Consider the following 18321-nt stretch of genomic DNA (forward strand, 5'->3'; position numbering starts at 1 on the left):
TCGACGAAATTAAGATAATTGGATCGTGTAAGACATCCTTAAATTATAAAAAAGGTAAAACTGTCAAAACTCAAGAGGACTGGCGCCAAAATGTATGTGCTTGTTTTATTTTTAAAACGAAAGTTACCATTTCTAGTTTAAATAGATAGAATATTTCAATTATAGTTACCATTGTCGCATAAAAAATATTCTCGATTTTTTGTTTGTTGTTTCGATGCTTTTTAACAAAATCCTTTTTTCGTTTATTTGTGTTCTGTTTATAAATGATTATTATGTAAAGATAAGTATTATTTCTATTTTTAAAATACTCATAGAAACTGCCGTACTATAGCTATATTTATTTGTAATGTAAAAATAAATACAAAATTGGTTAGTTAGAAATAGATACCTTTTGTACCTTATTTTTATAAAATAAAAGATAATAAATAAAATAGTGTTTTACTTTAATCAACTTTAATTAACATTTGTTCTTAATAACCCTTATATATGAAGGTTTTTGTTACATTACTTACATTACATTGCTTATTATATCAAAGCAAATATGTTTAACTAGGTATTAACACAAAAATTGTTCAATATAAAAACTAAAAATATATAATATATGTAGTTACTTATTACTAGTTATTACCTTACTACAATTCAAGCGTAACGCGTTGTGAGTACGTAAGCAAATAAAAATAAGGGTTCCTTTTGTACCTTTTTGGCACGGAACCCTAAAAATCACATATACGCTTATGAATAGGTATATCACTCGATATCATGCGCAAAACGCAATTCTTTAACCTCACTCTCCTTAAATTTGTTTAAAATGTCGTTCACATTATCACTTTTCAATCGATCCCGGTATTGCTCGAAAGCATATTTTGCAAGAAAGCATGAAGCTACCGATTTATTCACCAGCAGTCCATTTAAGACAGCTATTGTGAATTTCTCTACGCTTTCGTCAAATATACGATAAAAATGCTTATTAAAATATTCCACAAGATCTGCAGCATACACTTCCGTTATAGTAGGGAAATATTTTTTGTTTAATTCTTCTATCTCGTTTGCTATAAACTTGCCGAAAATTGTTCCCAACATAAATGCGCCCTCTAGTTTTCTAGTTTCTTCAAATAACTCTGGGTGTTCCTTGATGCAGTGTCTGGCGGTTTTAAAATAGATCATAGTTAAATGCACAGATACGTATTTCTCAAACCACTTCTCTATAGACAGAAACCCATGCATCCATTCAGTAATTTTCTCCAACACAGGCAGACACGATACGTATTTAGGATTGAAATAAGCTTTGTTGTATTTTAGGTAACACAGAAAATTATCAAGATAATATTGATCAGGAAGATCTTCCCAGGAAGATTTTTTCCACAACCGTTCGAGTCGATTGAGTAATGGCAACCCAATCTTACTAAATCTTTCCTCCAACATTTCTTCAGTAGTACTAAGAACAAGGAATTTGGCAATTATCTGTGTATACACAAAAGTACATTCCCTTTTATTATAATCCATTTCCTTCATTGGAAAATATTCGTCGAGTAAAGCATCGTTCGCGTCGAAAATATATTTCTCATCTAACTCTGGTAAAATGGCAGGGACTTTCGAAAAAGCATTCCACTCCATATCAGGTACACTCTTTTTAAATGCTAAGTAGACAAGGAAGCAATATTCCGCCTTAATAGCTTCCGGTACTGATTCCGTTACTTCCAAGTATGAACGCAATTGCCGAGGATCTGCTTCAGAAATGCGAGACTTGATCATGTCCCAAATACTTAGGTCCGATTTGTCTCCCTTATAATGGAAGTATCTCAATGCCGCCTGGAGCGCTTTATTAGGCCTTTCAGAAGAATAGAATTTGAATACATATCGTTCTTTATTGACTCGTCTAGCTAGTACCAGCGCTAGTCGTAATGTACGTCTCCAGGACAGAGTCTCAGTAAGATACGTTTCCACATCGTTTTGTCTGCATATAGCTACGCGGTTGGCTACAGCCTTAGCTCCTGCTTTACGCCATCCGAAGGATTTCAAGTCAAAAGCTGGTCTAACAAGATGGGCATTGGCTCTTAACGCAGCAGCCAGTTGTCGATTAGCTGTTTTGGGCGGCGCTGCATCAAATGTTTTTAGAAGGCACGGAAACTTTGACCCTGAAAGCAATGCCAGGGGCTTAGCCAGCATTTGACGTCCTGGTAATGGTTTAGTTCCAGATTCATCTGAAAAGGAAGCCTTGGCCTTTGCTACCGTTTTCTCGGCCTCAGAAGTTGCTCGATTTTCTAGCAAGGCGCGATACCGTTCTCCCAATCCGTCTTTCTCCATGAAGAAAAGCGCTAATTTCTGAAAAAACCTTTCATGTTGCAAATTTTTAGCGTCGATAATGTTTTCTAATTTTTCAGTATTTTCAAGAATAGATACATCATGTCGCAGTGCATTGACATAAGACTCATCTGTCTGATAAATTTCAAAGAATTCTTTTATAAGACGTTTTCTCCCCGCTCTAGCGTCATAAAGTTGACTGAGCAACCATTCAGTATCTCTTCGCAATTCATCGTCAGAATTCCAATAATACTTGACAGCTGACGCTATTGCATCTATTGTGCCAGGAAAATAGTCATACCGCATGCAGTATGCACTAAGAGTATTCAACAGATACTGCAATTGCTTCAATTTGGGTTTTTCTGGCTCAGACTGAGCGTCTTCTAAAAGCAACGCCGGTAGACGAGCGCTAACGCGACTACGCTCTTCAACAGTTAAAGAATACTCTTTTAGAGTCTCGAAGTCGGACAAAAACTTTTCCCAAACTGCCTGACTTGGCTTAACATTAGCGAGCAAGTCGCGTATTACAACTGCATGTAGTCCCTCGCGGCACTCCGCTTCATGGGTACTTCCATCCAAACCCAATCCGTGCCCCCATTCTAAAAGCCTCGCCCAATGTTCGCTCGGCAGACGCCACACAAACGCTCGCTTCACCAAGCTCCTGATTATTGCAGCTCGGATATGCACGGGCTCGTTCTTGTACTGCGATAGAAGATCTAACAAAGACACGAGATCTTCAGTCCTTCCACCAGTCTTGCTCACGAGAACAAGCAGCATGAACTGCCGGTTTTGTGGAGAACTCTCAGCTCTCAACTGTTTTTTGAGTTCGTTATAAGTTTGTTTATAATTGGAGAAACGATATTTGTCAAACAGTTGGTCTAGAAGTGTTTCCTTGCATTCCCATTTACAATATTTCCGTTTTTTCAGCGCTGATCTAAAAGACATACCACACTCCATCATGAAACAATCTTCTTCGTAATATGGGTCAAAGTGTTTAATTTCCGCATCATCGAATAGGCTTGTCTGAGGTGTTTCTAACTCTGGCGGAGTTGGTATTGGATACGGCCATTCTTTTACAGTGGCTCCAAATGCTTTATCAACAAATACTAATTTCTTGAAGGCTGTTCTTTCTTCTTCACTTAAGCGTTTTATTAGGGGCTCTACGTTTTTGTATGTAAACCAAGACTTAAGATACTCTGCTCTTGCTAGTTTCAACACCAGGTCCTTGATTTCTTCGGAATTTAAATATTTTGCTACTGTTTTCATATCGAGAAACCATACAGTATACAACTCTGGCTTACACTGAAATCTGTTTTTATGGTGTTTCATTGTATACTTTGAAATCACGGCGTTCATGGCACTGAATTTCTGATGAACGAAGAAGTTTTCTATTACATAGAAAAATACATCAGCATCCGATTTTAGAAGATATTTTACATTATCGAAAAACTTGGAATCGTTTTCAAGGTAATATTCTAAAAGCTTCTTATTCTGCTTTAAACTATCGTAATAAATCTTCGTGATTTGAGGAGTCTTTTCGCTAAGACGTTTCAAAAGCTTTGGCGTGATTTTCTCCAATATGTCACTGAATTCAGCTGAGATATATTCATTGGGACAATGCCCGAGGAATTTGGCAGCTATATCAAAGTTCCCATCTTTGTAAAACTGATAAAACTCTTTACATCTTTGTGGATCTTTTAAATGCATCTGGATCGAGTGTCTCATCTTGTTCACAGCTGGTAGTGTCATCTGGGGGAAGAGTTCATGTTCAAGGAAACTTGGGTTAATAATCTTCGAATGTGCTGTGTCTAGAAGCCATAGGCTTTTTAAAGCTCTGCTCACATACAACATATCATCATCTTTGAGGGTGCCAATTATGTAGTCTATGTTCTTTTTCTTTGAAGCCAGGTCTATTTTAAAGAGTATGTCTAAGGCAGATTCTTCAGGAAGATTCTGGTCTGGGACAGGTGTGTTTTGGAGATAAGCATCATGGACCAAAGTGTTGAAGGACCGATGTCGTTGTCCCAGGTTTCCAAATAATTTGATTGAAGGAGTCATCTGAAAACATAAGTATGTGAGTTTTAGTTTTGATATTTGAATGTACTGATGGATTGCCTCAGAATTAAGTAGCTTAGATGATCTAGACACAAAATATCAGAAACGTAGCTCAAACAGTTATTGATAAATTTACGTTTAAAAAACAGACATTTTTTATTATAGTACAAAAACCTAACCTACTTCTAGATGACCCAAACTTGAAATTTGGCATGAAGCTAGACTTTTAGGTATATACAAAGGAAAAAATCTGAAAACTGAAAAATATTGATAATTTGATGGAAAAAATCGTATATTGATAATTATTAGATTAATTTAGACTTATAGATGAAAACCCTAACCCACTTCCAGATGATCTAGAAACTTGATATTTGGCATGAAGGTACAATATTAGGCGTATACAAAGGAAAAAATCTGAAAACTGAACATTTTTGACAATAGGCCTGATGACAAATTTTGAAATCCCTTTTATTATTGTCGGTACACTTGTATTGGTTCCGAAAAACACAATATTTCAGCTATACTCATAAGATTCAACATAAATAATTGCATTTTATTATAGCTAGTTTAAGACTCGCGCGAAAACGCCTCGCACGACATTTGTGACGTCACCATTTAGTTGGTGGTAGGGTGGTAGACATTGTTTACATACTTACAGTTACGAATTTCCCTTGAATCCGAATGATATTGTTAATTCAGCACCATATATTACTATTAGGGATGATAAATACACTACCAAAATTTATCACATTAACTCATTTTACACAAAAACTCTCACACGGTTGCAATTTAAGATGAATTATTTAGATACATGTAAATTTTGAGTGAAAATCACCGAGCGCCGGTTTTACTTTTTAATTTTTAATTTTTTCTAGTTACGACACCCAACATGGCAATGATAGTTCCATTCAGCCAAATAATTAAAAAAGTTTGTTGGTGAAATATCGTATTATTTAGCATTTTATTTAGACAATAACAAATATATATCTACTTTATATCGTGTAATAATATTTTTTGGACGTAATAAATGTTTAGTGGCGAAATAACATTTTTTTTTGCACCTTCGAACTCTTTGGTGAGAACGTATGGATTTCGGTCAATGAGGTTGTCTATGTTGCTCAAAGAAATATGTTATGGATTGATGACGTCACTGTTTAGAACGCTTAATTCTGATTGGCGTTTCAGTAATAATGGCCGATTGGAGAACTTTGCACTTTTATTTTATTTAATATATTAATAATCCTTCAGTTTATACTGAGATTGGGCCATTTTTTCGAATCATATTAACATATATGTTTCTTTGAAACCATTATTTCCATGATTCTTTGTTACTTGCAACAGGCCTATTGACCGCGTGTTAGCGAGAGTCTCCTTTTCAGCTTGTGCAAAAGTACTTTCATGATGAATACTAGTAATTTCTGTACAAAAGTTAATGATATCCCAACAAAAACATAAATGTGAAATGAGAGCCAATTTCAATATATGTGTCAATTAAGATCTATATATGGGCGCCATCTTGCTGTGTGGAAAATCCTGAAATTATAAAGGATTTGTCTTGGCTAGTTTTTACGTATAGGATTGTCTATATTACTTTTCTAAAATTTATTTATTTGGTAAAAACTATCCAAGTCCAATCCTATTTGGTAGGTATATAATAATATGATGTAATTAGGGCTTGCAATATCGGACGGTTTCCAATTATGGAACTGATTTTCGATATAGGGTCTCAATTCCGGAATTACGGAACTGGTTCCGGAATTAGGGTTAATCATATTTTTATTAGATTTTTTAATAAAAATCAACAAAAAATGCGAAATTCAGATACTACGTTTGTTAAAGAAAGAAAGAAATAAATTGTTTTAGTGGAATTTAATTTGAATCGAAAAATATTAATAAATGGGGTTGGCAACTGTCAAAGGTTTGCCTAGATGGCGCCATCATAGCTTGCCCCTTTTTCTATGAGATTTGGCTTAAAGAGCTGGCATCCAGGGTATTAAAAAAACAAAAATTTGACACAATTCTAGGGATTGACGGGGCAAGCTATGATGGCGCCATCTGCTAAAAACTTCCACCGGCCAACCCCATTGGGTAGTGCCGTCTTTGCACCTCTTATTTTAGCACCTTATTACTATGGTCACTTTTATTCACTTCAATGATACGGCGTATATATTTGGGCAAACTACGAATTAACTAAGTTAACTTTGTCAATTAATGACAAGTTACTTTTTGTGCTGATTTTTTTAAAATGTTTCTGCATGATTTGTTTATAGCCAGCCATATCCATTCCGGTTAATTAGCCCTTGCTACACGGTCGCGGACAAGCCTTCTAACCGTCTGACCTTGGTCTGTCCTTGGTCAGTTTTGGTCAAATTTTGTTGGAAACAACTGTCTACACGGTCCGGGACAGACCAAGGCCACGCGGTTGAAGGCTTGTCGGCGACCGTGTAGCAAGGGCTATATACTGCAAAAACTGATCTGGAAACTTGATCAGGGATAACGGATTGTGGAACTCGAAAAATATCTACATATATAGGTATATTATGGTAGTCTGTAAAGCTGAGGATCAAGTTCTGATGCTATATTATTTAAGATATGGCTAGATTAAAGAAATATTTACTTAACGTAATCTTTATGATCGGAGATTGAAAACAACAAGTTTACCTTGAATCTAAATCTGCAATGTGAATTTCAGTTTTCAATACGACCCGAAACTTTCGAAAGACACGACACACGACTATTTATAGACAACAAACCGGCGGCGTCAAAACACAACACAACAAACGCCCACTGGGGCGGAAAATGACATCATCCTTAAGCACACTACACACTGCCCAATTTTTGGTCTAGGACCATGCCTGCATGAGTGCATGCATTCCGGAGAATAAAATAGTTTCGTACAAAATCATAAATTAAATATAAATATTAGGATTAGATAACGATACTGTTGATCTATTGGATTGCAACTTCAACATTATACATATACATGCGATACCAACGCGCTTTATCAAAACGTTATGAACTTTTTTATCTGTATTTTGCTTGACGCCATATTGAAAATGTCGTTTCATACTTCATCACTCCTCCCCTCCATTGATTCTGAACGAAAGCTTCGAAAGCGCGAACTGCCAAATAGATTAAATTTGTATACAGTGTTCGTCAATTTATAATACACTTCATTAACTTTAAACCCAAAAACCGCCATTAATTAAAATATGAGCGTTAAACCAGATATGAAACTCATAATCTCGAACATCACGAATGGGAAACGGTTCAGTCACTGTAGGTTATGTCTGAAGAATATCGAAGAAGATTACGTTCGGTTTGGAGACGGAGTAGCCCTGGATTTAGAGGAAAAACAGCAGTGTTTACAGCCCCTATCGGAATTACTTGCTAAATTCCTTGGGCCTGAGGTAAGAGTGTCTTTATAAAGTCTCAAACTCGAAATATTGCCTGTCGATTCTCGTTCTCTGAAAGTGGTAGGATTGGCTTTAAATTCGGTTCGAATATAATCCTAGATCGGATAAAAATGTAATAGTGAAGTAAGATTGGCCCGTATTTAAGCAGATCTTATTTAAAAACTTGTACACAATGACAAAAAGCTAGTTATAGTATCTGTTTTCCTTCTGCTTGACTATAATTTTTGTAGAAGCTATTAATTACTCTTTGTTAAACAAACTTCTAAATCTTCTAATATAAGCTATGTTTAATTTCAGGTAAATGAAGAAATACCAGGATTAGATGCTGTATGCACAGAATGTGTAGTTGATGCATTGAGAGGCTTGAGACTCATACAAACTTATCATAAATCTTCCCGACTGCTAGAAGATGCCTTGGATAACTTATTACATGCGCTTAATGTTGATCTAAAAGTTTACGATGATCAGTCACTTTACATTATTGTAGATGAGAACCATTCCGAGTTGATAGTAATGAATAAAAATACTTCAGAAACAAAATATAATGTCGGAGAAACAAAAATAATATGTGATGAATGTCCCAGTGAGTTCACAACCACTGAAGAGTACCATAAACACTGCGAGGAAAATCATAATCAACTTCTCTGTGAAAAATGCTGGCAGGCATTTGAAACGAATGAAGAATTGACCAACCATTTATGTAAAAAACTAAAATGCCCGGATTGTAACCAATACAGAAATACAGCAGAAACTCTCATGGAACACCATAATAAAACACACAAAATCCACATATGCAAAGAGTGTGGAAAATCATGCCAAGGCTCTGTCAAATTAAAAATTCATGAAGGAAAGCATTTCAATAAAAGCCAATGCCCGAAATGTGGTAAAAGTTATGCTACAAGAGATTTCTATTTAAAACATGTGGATTTGTGCGAAAAAGGACTTCTAGACCCGCATCCGTTTCGCACCAAACTTCATAAACCATATTCATGTAAAGAATGTGGTAAAAGTTACAGTACTTCAGGAGGACTCAGAGTACACTATAAATTTGAGCATGGTGGCGCAAAACCTCACGTATGTCCGGAATGTAATAAGAAATTCACCGCTCCAAGTTATCTAAAAGTTCACATGGTAACACATACTAAGGAAAAGAACTTTTTATGTAATATATGTCCAAACCGTTTTGTATCAAAAGAGGCGTTATTATATCACACCAGAAGGCATACTGGGGAAAGACCGTATAAATGTGAACATTGTTTTGAAACATTTGTAAATGCATCAGCCAGAGCGGAGCATATAAAGTATAAGCATGTGGGGCCTACGCTAATGTGTGAGATTTGTTCACGTAAATTCGTTACCCCACATTTCTTAAGGACGCACATTAAGAGACATCATGAAAAGGACAGTGATTGGTGTACAGAAAACAGAATATAGATTATTGTACATTATATTAGGCTATGGTATTGAATTACCATTAGGCGAGCCAAATGCTTACTTGCCGGCATTAGGTGGGTCCACAAAGAACGAGCCGCCTCGCGAGGAAGTTGCCGCGCGAAGCAGATCGGTCTGTGTAGGTAGACGTTCCTCTGGCGAAGCAACCGCACTCGCGGCCTCAATGCCTCTGGCGAGGCTAAACCCGGCCGAGCTGCTTCGCTCGGCAATTTCCTCGCGACGCTGCACGCTCAGCCAATACAGGCTATATTGAGGTATAAAAATAGGGTGTTTAGAATACTTGTGGCCATTTTGGTGATTTTATCTTCTTTTCTTTAGATATCTCAACCCCACAGAATAGGCTAATTATTATAAAATTAGGTACATTATTTATAAATAAAATATTTTTTACACTTCACGCATCTGTTTATTTGTTCTTCCTTTAGTCCCTCTATTAAATTTAAAACTTGATTACTGGTTAATACAGGCAGGCATTGAACTGCAATTTGTAGCTTAAATGCTGGTTATAAAACAATTGCAATAAAATCAGATATTAAAAAAAGAAGTTTATTTCGTTAAATAATAAAATAAAATAATAACTAATTAAATTCATAAGCAGACATCGTAAATTATATAGCACATTTTTAATGCAGCGGAGTGGTGTTAACGGAATTGGTATAGATAATTCCAACTGAAATGGTAAATGAAGGTTAATATTAACGTAAATTAATCATTACGGTTGAAATTGTTTATACCAATTCCGTAACACCACTCCCCTGCACCGAAAATGCTATAAAATTTACGATGTCTATTCATAAGGCACACTACATAGTCTAATTTACTCGTGTAAGTACATTACGTACTACATATTTTCTCTCCTGTTTCCCATCTAACGTTGGCACATAAAGTTTACTTTGAGGATCTGAATGTCGGGCTACATGCTTCTTCAGCTGACTGCCAAGCACAAACTTAACGTGGCATACAGGACATTCCATTTGAGGCCCGAAATGCTTTCTCCGTTTATGCTCCATCCTTCTAGAAGCCGAGAGGAAGCTTTCCTCGCATAAGTCACATTTAAATGGCCGCTCGCCTGTATGCAAGCGAGTATGATAGACTAAAGCGGCTTGAGTAACAAATTTCCCATTGCAATGCTCGCAACTAAAGTTCCTTTCCCTTGTGTGCTTCACTATGTGGTTACGTAATCTGCTAGCGGCATCAAATTTCTTAGCACACCAACTGCATGAAAGTACTTTACCAAATCCATGGTCTATCTTTAGATGTGAGCGCAGAGCATTTTTACGAATATAGCCTTTCTCGCAAATGTCACAGAAGAAGCTTATCACTTTGGCTTCAGCATTGCCACACTGCTTTACATGGCTCCTGTATGTTTGTTTGTTGATGAAACTCTTGTTACAGCGAGGGCATTTAATAACATCATGTTTGTCCAGGTGTACCTTCAGCGCGGATCTAGACGGGAATTGTACGAAGCATAACTTGCATAAAACAGCTACATGCTCTTGCCGATCATGAGCTTTTAAAGTTCTCTGCGTACTGAACATTTTCTTACACTTAGTACATTTAATTTTCTTTGGATAGTGTACTCTTTCTGCATGTTCCGTTAATTGTATCTGAGTTAAGAATGCTTTGAAGCATTGAGGGCAGTTTAAAGGCTTAGCTTTGTGTGACTTCATGTGACGAACTAGGAGAACTCTAGTTTTAAACTTCATGCCGCATTCCTCACAAATAAGACAGGTTTTTTTGCGATGCACATACCGAGTTCTACTCTTGATTATCTTGTTTAATTTCAGTGCAGCAGTCTCTTTATTAGGTGAATGTGTCTTACGTCTTGTCACTATGTAGTTACCTGTTTCGCTAAGCACTATGTAAGCAGTCTTTACTGAGGGACTGACAGTTTCAGCTTGCATCAATGTTTTGTTAAGACTTGATAGCACGGTGTCCCACTGTTCTTTGGAATGTTCGTGAAGTTTTTTAAATAAATAACCGTTCGTAACGGCCCGGGCGCAGGTATCACACAAGGTTTGCGGCAGTAGCGGCTCTTCACTGACCTGTAAGAAACCAAATAACAATTGATATTCGTTCTGTTATATCAGACTTATTTTAACCTGTATTCTAAGTTTAAAAATTCTACTTACACCAAGTTCTTCGAACATCTCAGCATATGTAACGGTGTCTTCATAGTATGGCTTTTTCAAAATCACGGAATCCTGAATATATTTTGCGTACTGAGGCGTAGGGCTCAAACATAACCTGCAAATTTGTTCGTCGTCCTTCGTTAGATACTTGAAAGCTGATAATATAATACCAGCATCTGGCTCCATGATATACTTTAATAAAAAACGAGACGTAATACTAATTCAAAATCAAAAATATTTCTTTGGATCGTTCGGATTCGAAGAGACAGTTTCAAAACGTCAATCAAAATGTTCGATTCAAAGAGAAGCGTCTCAAAGGCGTCACTTGGGGAGCGTTCGGCACAGATAACTAAAGGCCTATTATACACACAGTGATTTGTTAAGTGGAGTCCAGACGGGGTGATCAAATCGACCGATTTAATCAGAAATGAAATTGGCGTCAATTTCCAATTTAATTACCAATTTTACTGGCGTCACAAATTGTTATTCTTGCGTCCGCGCCCCATTTTATCGGTAATATCGGTCATAATCGGCGTTTGAATTCGGCGAGCCAAATTGGCGTTTGCGTCCGCACGGCCTGATTCGATCGGACAATTTAATCAGATTGGCGAAAAATTGACTCGTCTGGACACGCCTTTATGTTATGATGTAAACTTTTTTAAATGGAATTTTATGCCCTGGATTCCAGCCCTTTAAACCAAATTTCATAGAAAAAGAGGCAAATTATTTACCATTGGATTTAATACTTACAAGATAATATTAAATTATACTAAAAAAATGTAAGTAATAGACATGATCTATTCATATGATACAATTGCAAAATTAATCTAAAACAATCTTAAATATAATTATGCTAATAATACATACAAATTATGCTAATAATATATAATACATTATTAATACTTTCTTGCCTATGAAGTCTCGTCTAAGTCATTTTTACAATATTAATAATGTTTTTTTTATTTTTTATTTGCCTATGTGTGTGTCCCAGTCCCACTGCTGGGCAAAGGCCTCCCCTCTCCCTTTCCCTCCGTGCTGAGCAAGATCCCGCCAATCCCGCTGGAACGCATCAAGAACTAGGCAACAACATTTCCATATTAACACCACCATCAGCAGTTTCAACAAACTCTGATACATGTATGTCATTGCATTGTTGCCAGTGCATTTTCCTTACATGTCTATTCAGCGTTTTCTTCAAACTGAACATTTTATTACAAATCAAACAGCATTCCTTCTTCTCCATATGTTTTCTTTTAACATGGTCTGATCTCCGTCCCGATGTGACAAAACTTTCCGAGCATATTTCGCATTTGTATGGTTTCTGATTTTTATGTAGTCTTATATGTTCCATGAGAGTCTTTTTGCTGACAAAACTGTCACCGCAGATTTCACATGTCTCGGTTTTTACTTTATCATGTATGTGGATATGTTCGGTTAAATTACTTTTCTTGAAAAATCCTTTGTCACATATACTACATATATAAGGTCTGATTCCTAAATGGACTTTGTTTATATGCGCTTCTACAGTTCCTTTGCTTAGGCTAACGAAATTACAGTTATGACAATTGTATTTTGTGTTATTTTGCTTCCGTTTGTATGTCACATGGTTATTAACATGTTTTTTGAAATGCGAATGTGTTTTCAACATTTTCGAGCAGTACGGACATTGTTTTACTTTGTGACAGTTTGAGTGAGCTTTCAAAGCGCTTGGTGTCTTGCAGGTTTTTCCACAAATATGACAAACAACTGCTTTGTTAGTATTTTTGTGAGTAATTTTTTTGTGTTCTTGTAACTGTTCTTTTGATTCAAAAGTCATATCACATTTTCGGCATTCATCAGACTTAACATTCTTTTTTTTAATCTTATTCACTGATTTCTCTTTATTGCGATGTATTCTTAGATAGCAATTTTTGTCAAACTTCTTTATGCCTGAGATCTCTTTTTCTAAGGTTTCAGCAATTTTCTTCAGACTTTGTTTCATTATTGTGTAATTTTGTAAGAGAATATAAATACTTATGACTATTTCTGAGCATTTATTACAGACTTGTTGCAATACTGTATCCTGAAACAGACGAAAAATACGTTTTATAATTGCTGAAGCTGACTAAAAAAATTAATTGACTTAAAAAACTTTTGTCTTACAAAATGTGCCGTAGGTATTTTATTGATTTTCATTTAGAATTTTCATAATCTAAGTTTAGAGCGTTTGTGAGCCACAGGGTGTTGAAAAACTAAATAAATACTTAACTTCTCTGCAACTGTACTAAAATACCAAAAAAAACAATAACTTATTTCAAGACTAATGTAAAAAGATACTTACTTGTAAGGAAAATAAGTACGACACCATTTTAAACACAGAAACCGTGAATTCTTGGTGGTCTGTAATAATGACCAGATCGGAATGAATATTGTATAACTCATCTTGTTGTTTGAAGCACAGAAAACAAGTTTGTATTGTTAGTTTGGGGTTAATTATAAGTTTCACAGCTTCCATAGTAATACTGTTTGGTAGCATCGCGGGGACTTATAAGTTTTACTAATTTATTTATTTTTAAATATAAAATAGCAGCCACAAAATAAACTTAAATTGAAGGGCCGTTGATATCAACAACTCTACATCAACACATCAACATGTCATCTTGACATTGCTGTATGTCATGCGTCATGCATCTACTGTCATCATAGACCCTGTATAATAGGGACAAGACATATTGTTCCGGCCGCATGGCACGCCACGCCAGTCTTAATGACATACTGCGCCGGGCCCTCGTCACCGCCGGAGCGTGGACACGCTCGCGCCGTCCCATCTTCCAGGGCTGGCGCCGCTGCCGATGCGGCCGAGCATCTCAAGCGGCGCAAATATGCAGCCATAGACACCGGCTGCATGTTTGAGCCGTTTGGTGTGGAGACGCTTGGGCCGTGGGGTCAAGGCGCGCACAGCATTTACAAAGAATTAGCCAAGCGCCTTATAGACGCAACGGGTGACCGGAAGGCTGGAGCCTACCTCGCCCAACGCATTGGCGTTGCCGTTCAGCGCGGTAACGCCGCCAGCCTTCTGGGCACCCTACCTAGGGCAGGGGTGCGAAACTCCTGACTTCGGTCAAACTCGGCTCCGCTCGGCTCAGCATTGCTCCGAGCAATTATTAGGGTTGGCACCACTTGACTTCCTTTTGCGTGCACGACCACAGATAAGATAATCACTTGATTTTTGACAACCCTAAATAGCCGAAAGGGATAGTGCCATATATTAGAAAAGGACAGCATGATTCGACCCTGAACCGCTGTCAAACTTCGTTTTTGTAGGAAGTTTCCTTTCTGTACGGTAGTACTATTAATTATTCTGTGCCTAGGGTTGCCAGTGGCCTATTTTATAAAGCTACAAGTTACAATTTACAAGCGGAAGTCTCGTTCTAACACATAGGGTTAGAAAGAGACTTCCGCTTGTAAATTGTAACTTGTAGCTTTATAAAATAGGCCACAGATGGTCGGGATTTGGCGGGATTCTCCCGATTTTTAGCATGTGTTCCCGATTCCCGACAAAGTGTAAACTGTCCCGAAAAACAGCTTCACGTTATAAAACAATAATTTCAAGTTCTGAACCTGTCGTCGAGCGAGCGGGCTGACGTAGTGCCAATAATGTAAAATATCGTTGTTTTTAATACAATTACTTTAATTTGAATGTATTTTTTTCCCGACATAAGTCCCAAAATCCCGAAAAAATTATATTGTTTCCCGATAATAGCGCCTTTCGATCTGGCAACCCTAACCCTACCGGAGGGCACAGACCTGGGGCCAATTTTTTATTTGTAGGTTTTTTTATTTTTTAGGTAGTTTTAGTTTAGTATTTTTAGTTATTAGTTTAATTAATTTTTGTTCGTCATTATTATTTAGTTTATATTTATATTTAAGTTTAGTTTTTAATTAGTGTTGTTTGTTTACTTCCTTGTTCGTAATTTGAAGAAATGTTATAGGTTTAAATAAAGTTCTATACGTACAATTGCTTATACAAATAGCACCCATTTTGACGGCACAAACATAAATATCTATCTATCTCGTTTTTACTCAGCACTGTCACCCACAGCAAAAAAGGATGACAGTATTTCGGTACGTACCTTAGAGGATATAACCAACGGAGACGCCATGTCTAAAATTTTCGGTACAAAATAGTCTGCCGTTTTTTGCGGGGGAGGGGCACATCAAATGTATAGGTACGTCATGTCAGATAAACGTCAGTCCATACATATGGTTGACAAGTTGTTGACCATTGGCCGCCTATTTTCGACAGAGGGGAACGCCTGTTAATGGCGGCTCCATTGTTAATTACTCCGAGGTACGTACATAAAGTGGTTCATGAAAATACGTACGAGTAAATACCTAATGCCGGCTACATACGTAACGATAAATCGTTGCGATAAAACTGTGCAGTCCGACTGTGCGATAAATCGAACGTTCCTAGTGCCTCCACACGCCTCCGATATCGGAGCCGATCATCAGTTCTCCGCAAAGCTCATCAGAAACAACATGTCATCCACAATGGCACTGCTTTGGAGTTAGATTTATGATTTCTCTATTATACAGATGTATAATGTAGGTAAAGCCATACGATTAAATAAAATTATAGTATGAGCGTAGGAAAACATGAAAAATCCCGTAAGTACATAAATAAGTTTTTGCCAAAAATTTCATTTTTGGTACAAGCTTTTATTGCTGACTGTACTTTTCTTACAACAGACAACTAATACTCATCAAGACAATTATAAAAACCCCTAACACTATTAGGTTGCGTTGTTTCATCACAGAGTTCCTATGGCCACCTCCTGTCTCCATCCTCAGATCAGCTCAATGGTGCCATAATATTGGATTGTCATCCGATTTATACATGCAAATTACAAATACAATGCAAATACAAAAAAAAAATCAGCTCAATCGGAAACCGGGAAGTGGATCAAATTTAACTTGCTAGATTTGATTACAGACCGACAAACAGACAGACAACAGTCAGGTGAAACTAAATAAAAGCTTGCAAAAACAGCGACTACGAACAGAGAACCCTACTATCGGGTCACTGGCACTAAATGCAGTACCGTCTTGACCATAAGGGCACACGGGGCCCGTGCACACAGGGCCCCGTTCCTCAGGGGGCCCCGAAGGATAGACAGTAACAGTATATATATTTGATTACACATAATAAATGTTAGTTTAATTCACTTTCTTTACTTTCCAAATTCTAAAGTTTATTTTTTTCATTAATGTACTTACTTGAATAATAGGTAACCCACGTGCGCACACAAGCGAGCGACGTGAAATACTGCCGAAATGAACGGTCGCCATCCACACGCAACGATAAAACTGTGCAGTTCGCTTCGACAACGATTTTTCTGATATAATTTGCAACTGCCACCGATCAACGATTTATCGTAACGATTTGTCATACACACGGTTCGATTTATCTGCACAGTCGGACTGCACAGTTTTATCGCAACGATTTATCGTTACGTATGTAGCCGGCATAATGCGGCCGAAAATCCGCCATGTTTAGCGGCCTAAATGTCATTGTCAGTCAGTTCAGCCGGTACTTGTCCTGTCAAAAAGTCGTGGTGAAAATGAAAATTATTAATTATCTTTCAGTATTTTGCTTCTGTTTGAAAATAATTGAAGCCAAATGTGAACAATTACGTCGCGAATATGCCAGTGTGTAGTGTATTAGGGTGCTGCATAAGAAAAACACCAAATCAGCCATCTTTAACCTTACACAGGTACGCTATAATTTACATTAAAAATATTGGTTATTGTTAATGTTCCTGGGAATTTTAAGGATGTTTCACATTATAAATAGCAAGGTTCTTATGTGCAGTTATAGATCATGAAGTGATTTGACTTATTTAACTATATTTTTACGCTTAAATAATGTAAACATTTCAGCTAGGGTTGTACTTTATTTATCGACTTTGATATCGATTTATTATGATTGTTTATTTATATTTTCTTACTTTATCATGCTACCCCGCTTAAAACCAACTAAATTATCTTAATTAAATAATTAAAACATGTTTTACAGGTTACCAAGAAATGAACATAAAAAGAAAAAGTGGTTGGAGACGTAGACCTTGACCGACTCTGGGGAGCACTCGGGTCCGTGGGGTCGTTACTCCACAAACTGCCCTGCGGGCTTTTTTATATTATTATTATAGTTTTTTTTATGTAATTCGACATTAAGAGACCATATAGGTACATCAATAAGTAATTGTAATATGTTAGTTTGAACTGGTAGTTGCAGTTAGTTGTATTTTATAAAATTGTTGATGTATTGTTATTAGTGTCCGACCGAAACATGTTTTTTTGCCGAAACCGAAACCGAAACCGAATGTTCGGCTTTGGCTCTAGTTTCGGCCGAAACCGAAACCGAAACCGAAACTTTTGTAGACTTGCTAAAATCGTTGAAAAAATGGCATAAAACCGTTTTTACACAAATATTTTGGGGCTGTCAACACCCAATGTCCTTGAAATTGATGTTAATTAAGCAGTTTTTTAAGAAAATTACTGGAGTTAGACCAAGATAATTCTGCAATGATTTTGATAACACACGCAGTGCAAGTGTTATTTTAAACGTCAAAACTTCTATGAAATTATGACGTATTAATAACATTTGCACTAGTAGCACTACGTATGCTATCAAAATCATTGCCGAATTTTCTTGGTCTAACTCATCAGTCAAGCTAACATGTAGATTAGATATAGGGTCAACCAAAAAACCAATCAAAAACGCGAGCGCAGCGAGCGCGAATTTTTTTGTTAGCAATATCGCAAGGGAAGTAACAAGAGTGGAAAACCGAGAAAAAGGTGGATGGACTGTGTGAGAGATGATATGAAACGAACGCAAGTGAATGATGAGATGACGGGCGAGAGAGAGGTATGGACGTAAAAAACATACTGCGCCGACCCCAAATGAATGGGCTAGTGAATGA

General features: G+C 36.9%; 4 protein-coding genes across 4 annotated transcripts; 1 reads left to right on the forward strand and 3 right to left on the reverse strand.

The window, feature by feature from the left end:
- Window positions 1-318: 318 nt before the first annotated feature.
- Window positions 319-7146, reverse strand: LOC134801797 (uncharacterized). The gene is made up of 2 exons (XM_063774398.1): window positions 7018-7146; window positions 319-4359 (listed from the first exon to the last, which is right to left on the reverse strand). Exon 2 carries the CDS (start codon window positions 4357-4359, stop codon window positions 748-750), a length of 3612 nt encoding a protein of 1203 aa, XP_063630468.1. The 5' UTR covers window positions 7018-7146; the 3' UTR covers window positions 319-747.
- Window positions 7147-7399: 253 nt separating this feature from the next.
- LOC134801702 (gastrula zinc finger protein XlCGF46.1-like) lies at window positions 7400-9286 on the forward strand. Its single transcript, XM_063774297.1, has 2 exons — window positions 7400-7766; window positions 8070-9286. The coding sequence occupies exons 1-2, from the start codon at window positions 7569-7571 to the stop codon at window positions 9204-9206; spliced, it is 1335 nt and encodes a 444-aa protein (XP_063630367.1). The 5' UTR covers window positions 7400-7568; the 3' UTR covers window positions 9207-9286.
- A 671-nt stretch (window positions 9287-9957) lies between these two features.
- On the reverse strand, window positions 9958-11654 carry LOC134802041 (zinc finger protein 26-like). The gene is made up of 2 exons (XM_063774656.1): window positions 11357-11654; window positions 9958-11269 (listed from the first exon to the last, which is right to left on the reverse strand). The coding sequence occupies exons 1-2, from the start codon at window positions 11540-11542 to the stop codon at window positions 10037-10039; spliced, it is 1419 nt and encodes a 472-aa protein (XP_063630726.1). The 5' UTR covers window positions 11543-11654; the 3' UTR covers window positions 9958-10036.
- Window positions 11655-12268: 614 nt separating this feature from the next.
- Window positions 12269-13958, reverse strand: LOC134802036 (zinc finger protein 429-like). Its single transcript, XM_063774650.1, has 2 exons — window positions 13677-13958; window positions 12269-13418 (listed from the first exon to the last, which is right to left on the reverse strand). The coding sequence occupies exons 1-2, from the start codon at window positions 13869-13871 to the stop codon at window positions 12426-12428; spliced, it is 1188 nt and encodes a 395-aa protein (XP_063630720.1). The 5' UTR covers window positions 13872-13958; the 3' UTR covers window positions 12269-12425.
- Between the last annotated feature and the right edge of the window lie 4363 nt (window positions 13959-18321).

Source organism: Cydia splendana, chromosome 23, assembly GCF_910591565.1.
Source record: "Cydia splendana chromosome 23, ilCydSple1.2, whole genome shotgun sequence".
In the NCBI taxonomy this organism is placed as follows: Eukaryota; Metazoa; Arthropoda; class Insecta; order Lepidoptera; family Tortricidae; genus Cydia; species Cydia splendana.

Coding starts and splice junctions, on each gene's coding strand:
- LOC134801702 (XM_063774297.1), top strand. CDS start 7,569: ATGAGCGTTAAACCAGATATGAAACTCATAATCTCGAACATCACGAAT. Junction 7,767..8,069: donor CTAAATTCCTTGGGCCTGAG/GTAAGAGTGTCT, acceptor GTTTAATTTCAG/GTAAATGAAGAAATACCAGG.
- LOC134802041 (XM_063774656.1), bottom strand. CDS start 11,542: ATGGAGCCAGATGCTGGTATTATATTATCAGCTTTCAAGTATCTAACG. Junction 11,270..11,356: donor AGATGTTCGAAGAACTTGGT/GTAAGTAGAATT, acceptor GGTTTCTTACAG/GTCAGTGAAGAGCCGCTACT.
- LOC134802036 (XM_063774650.1), bottom strand. CDS start 13,871: ATGCTACCAAACAGTATTACTATGGAAGCTGTGAAACTTATAATTAAC. Junction 13,419..13,676: donor CGTACTTATTTTCCTTACAA/GTAAGTATCTTT, acceptor CGTCTGTTTCAG/GATACAGTATTGCAACAAGT.
- LOC134801797 (XM_063774398.1), bottom strand. CDS start 4,359: ATGACTCCTTCAATCAAATTATTTGGAAACCTGGGACAACGACATCGG.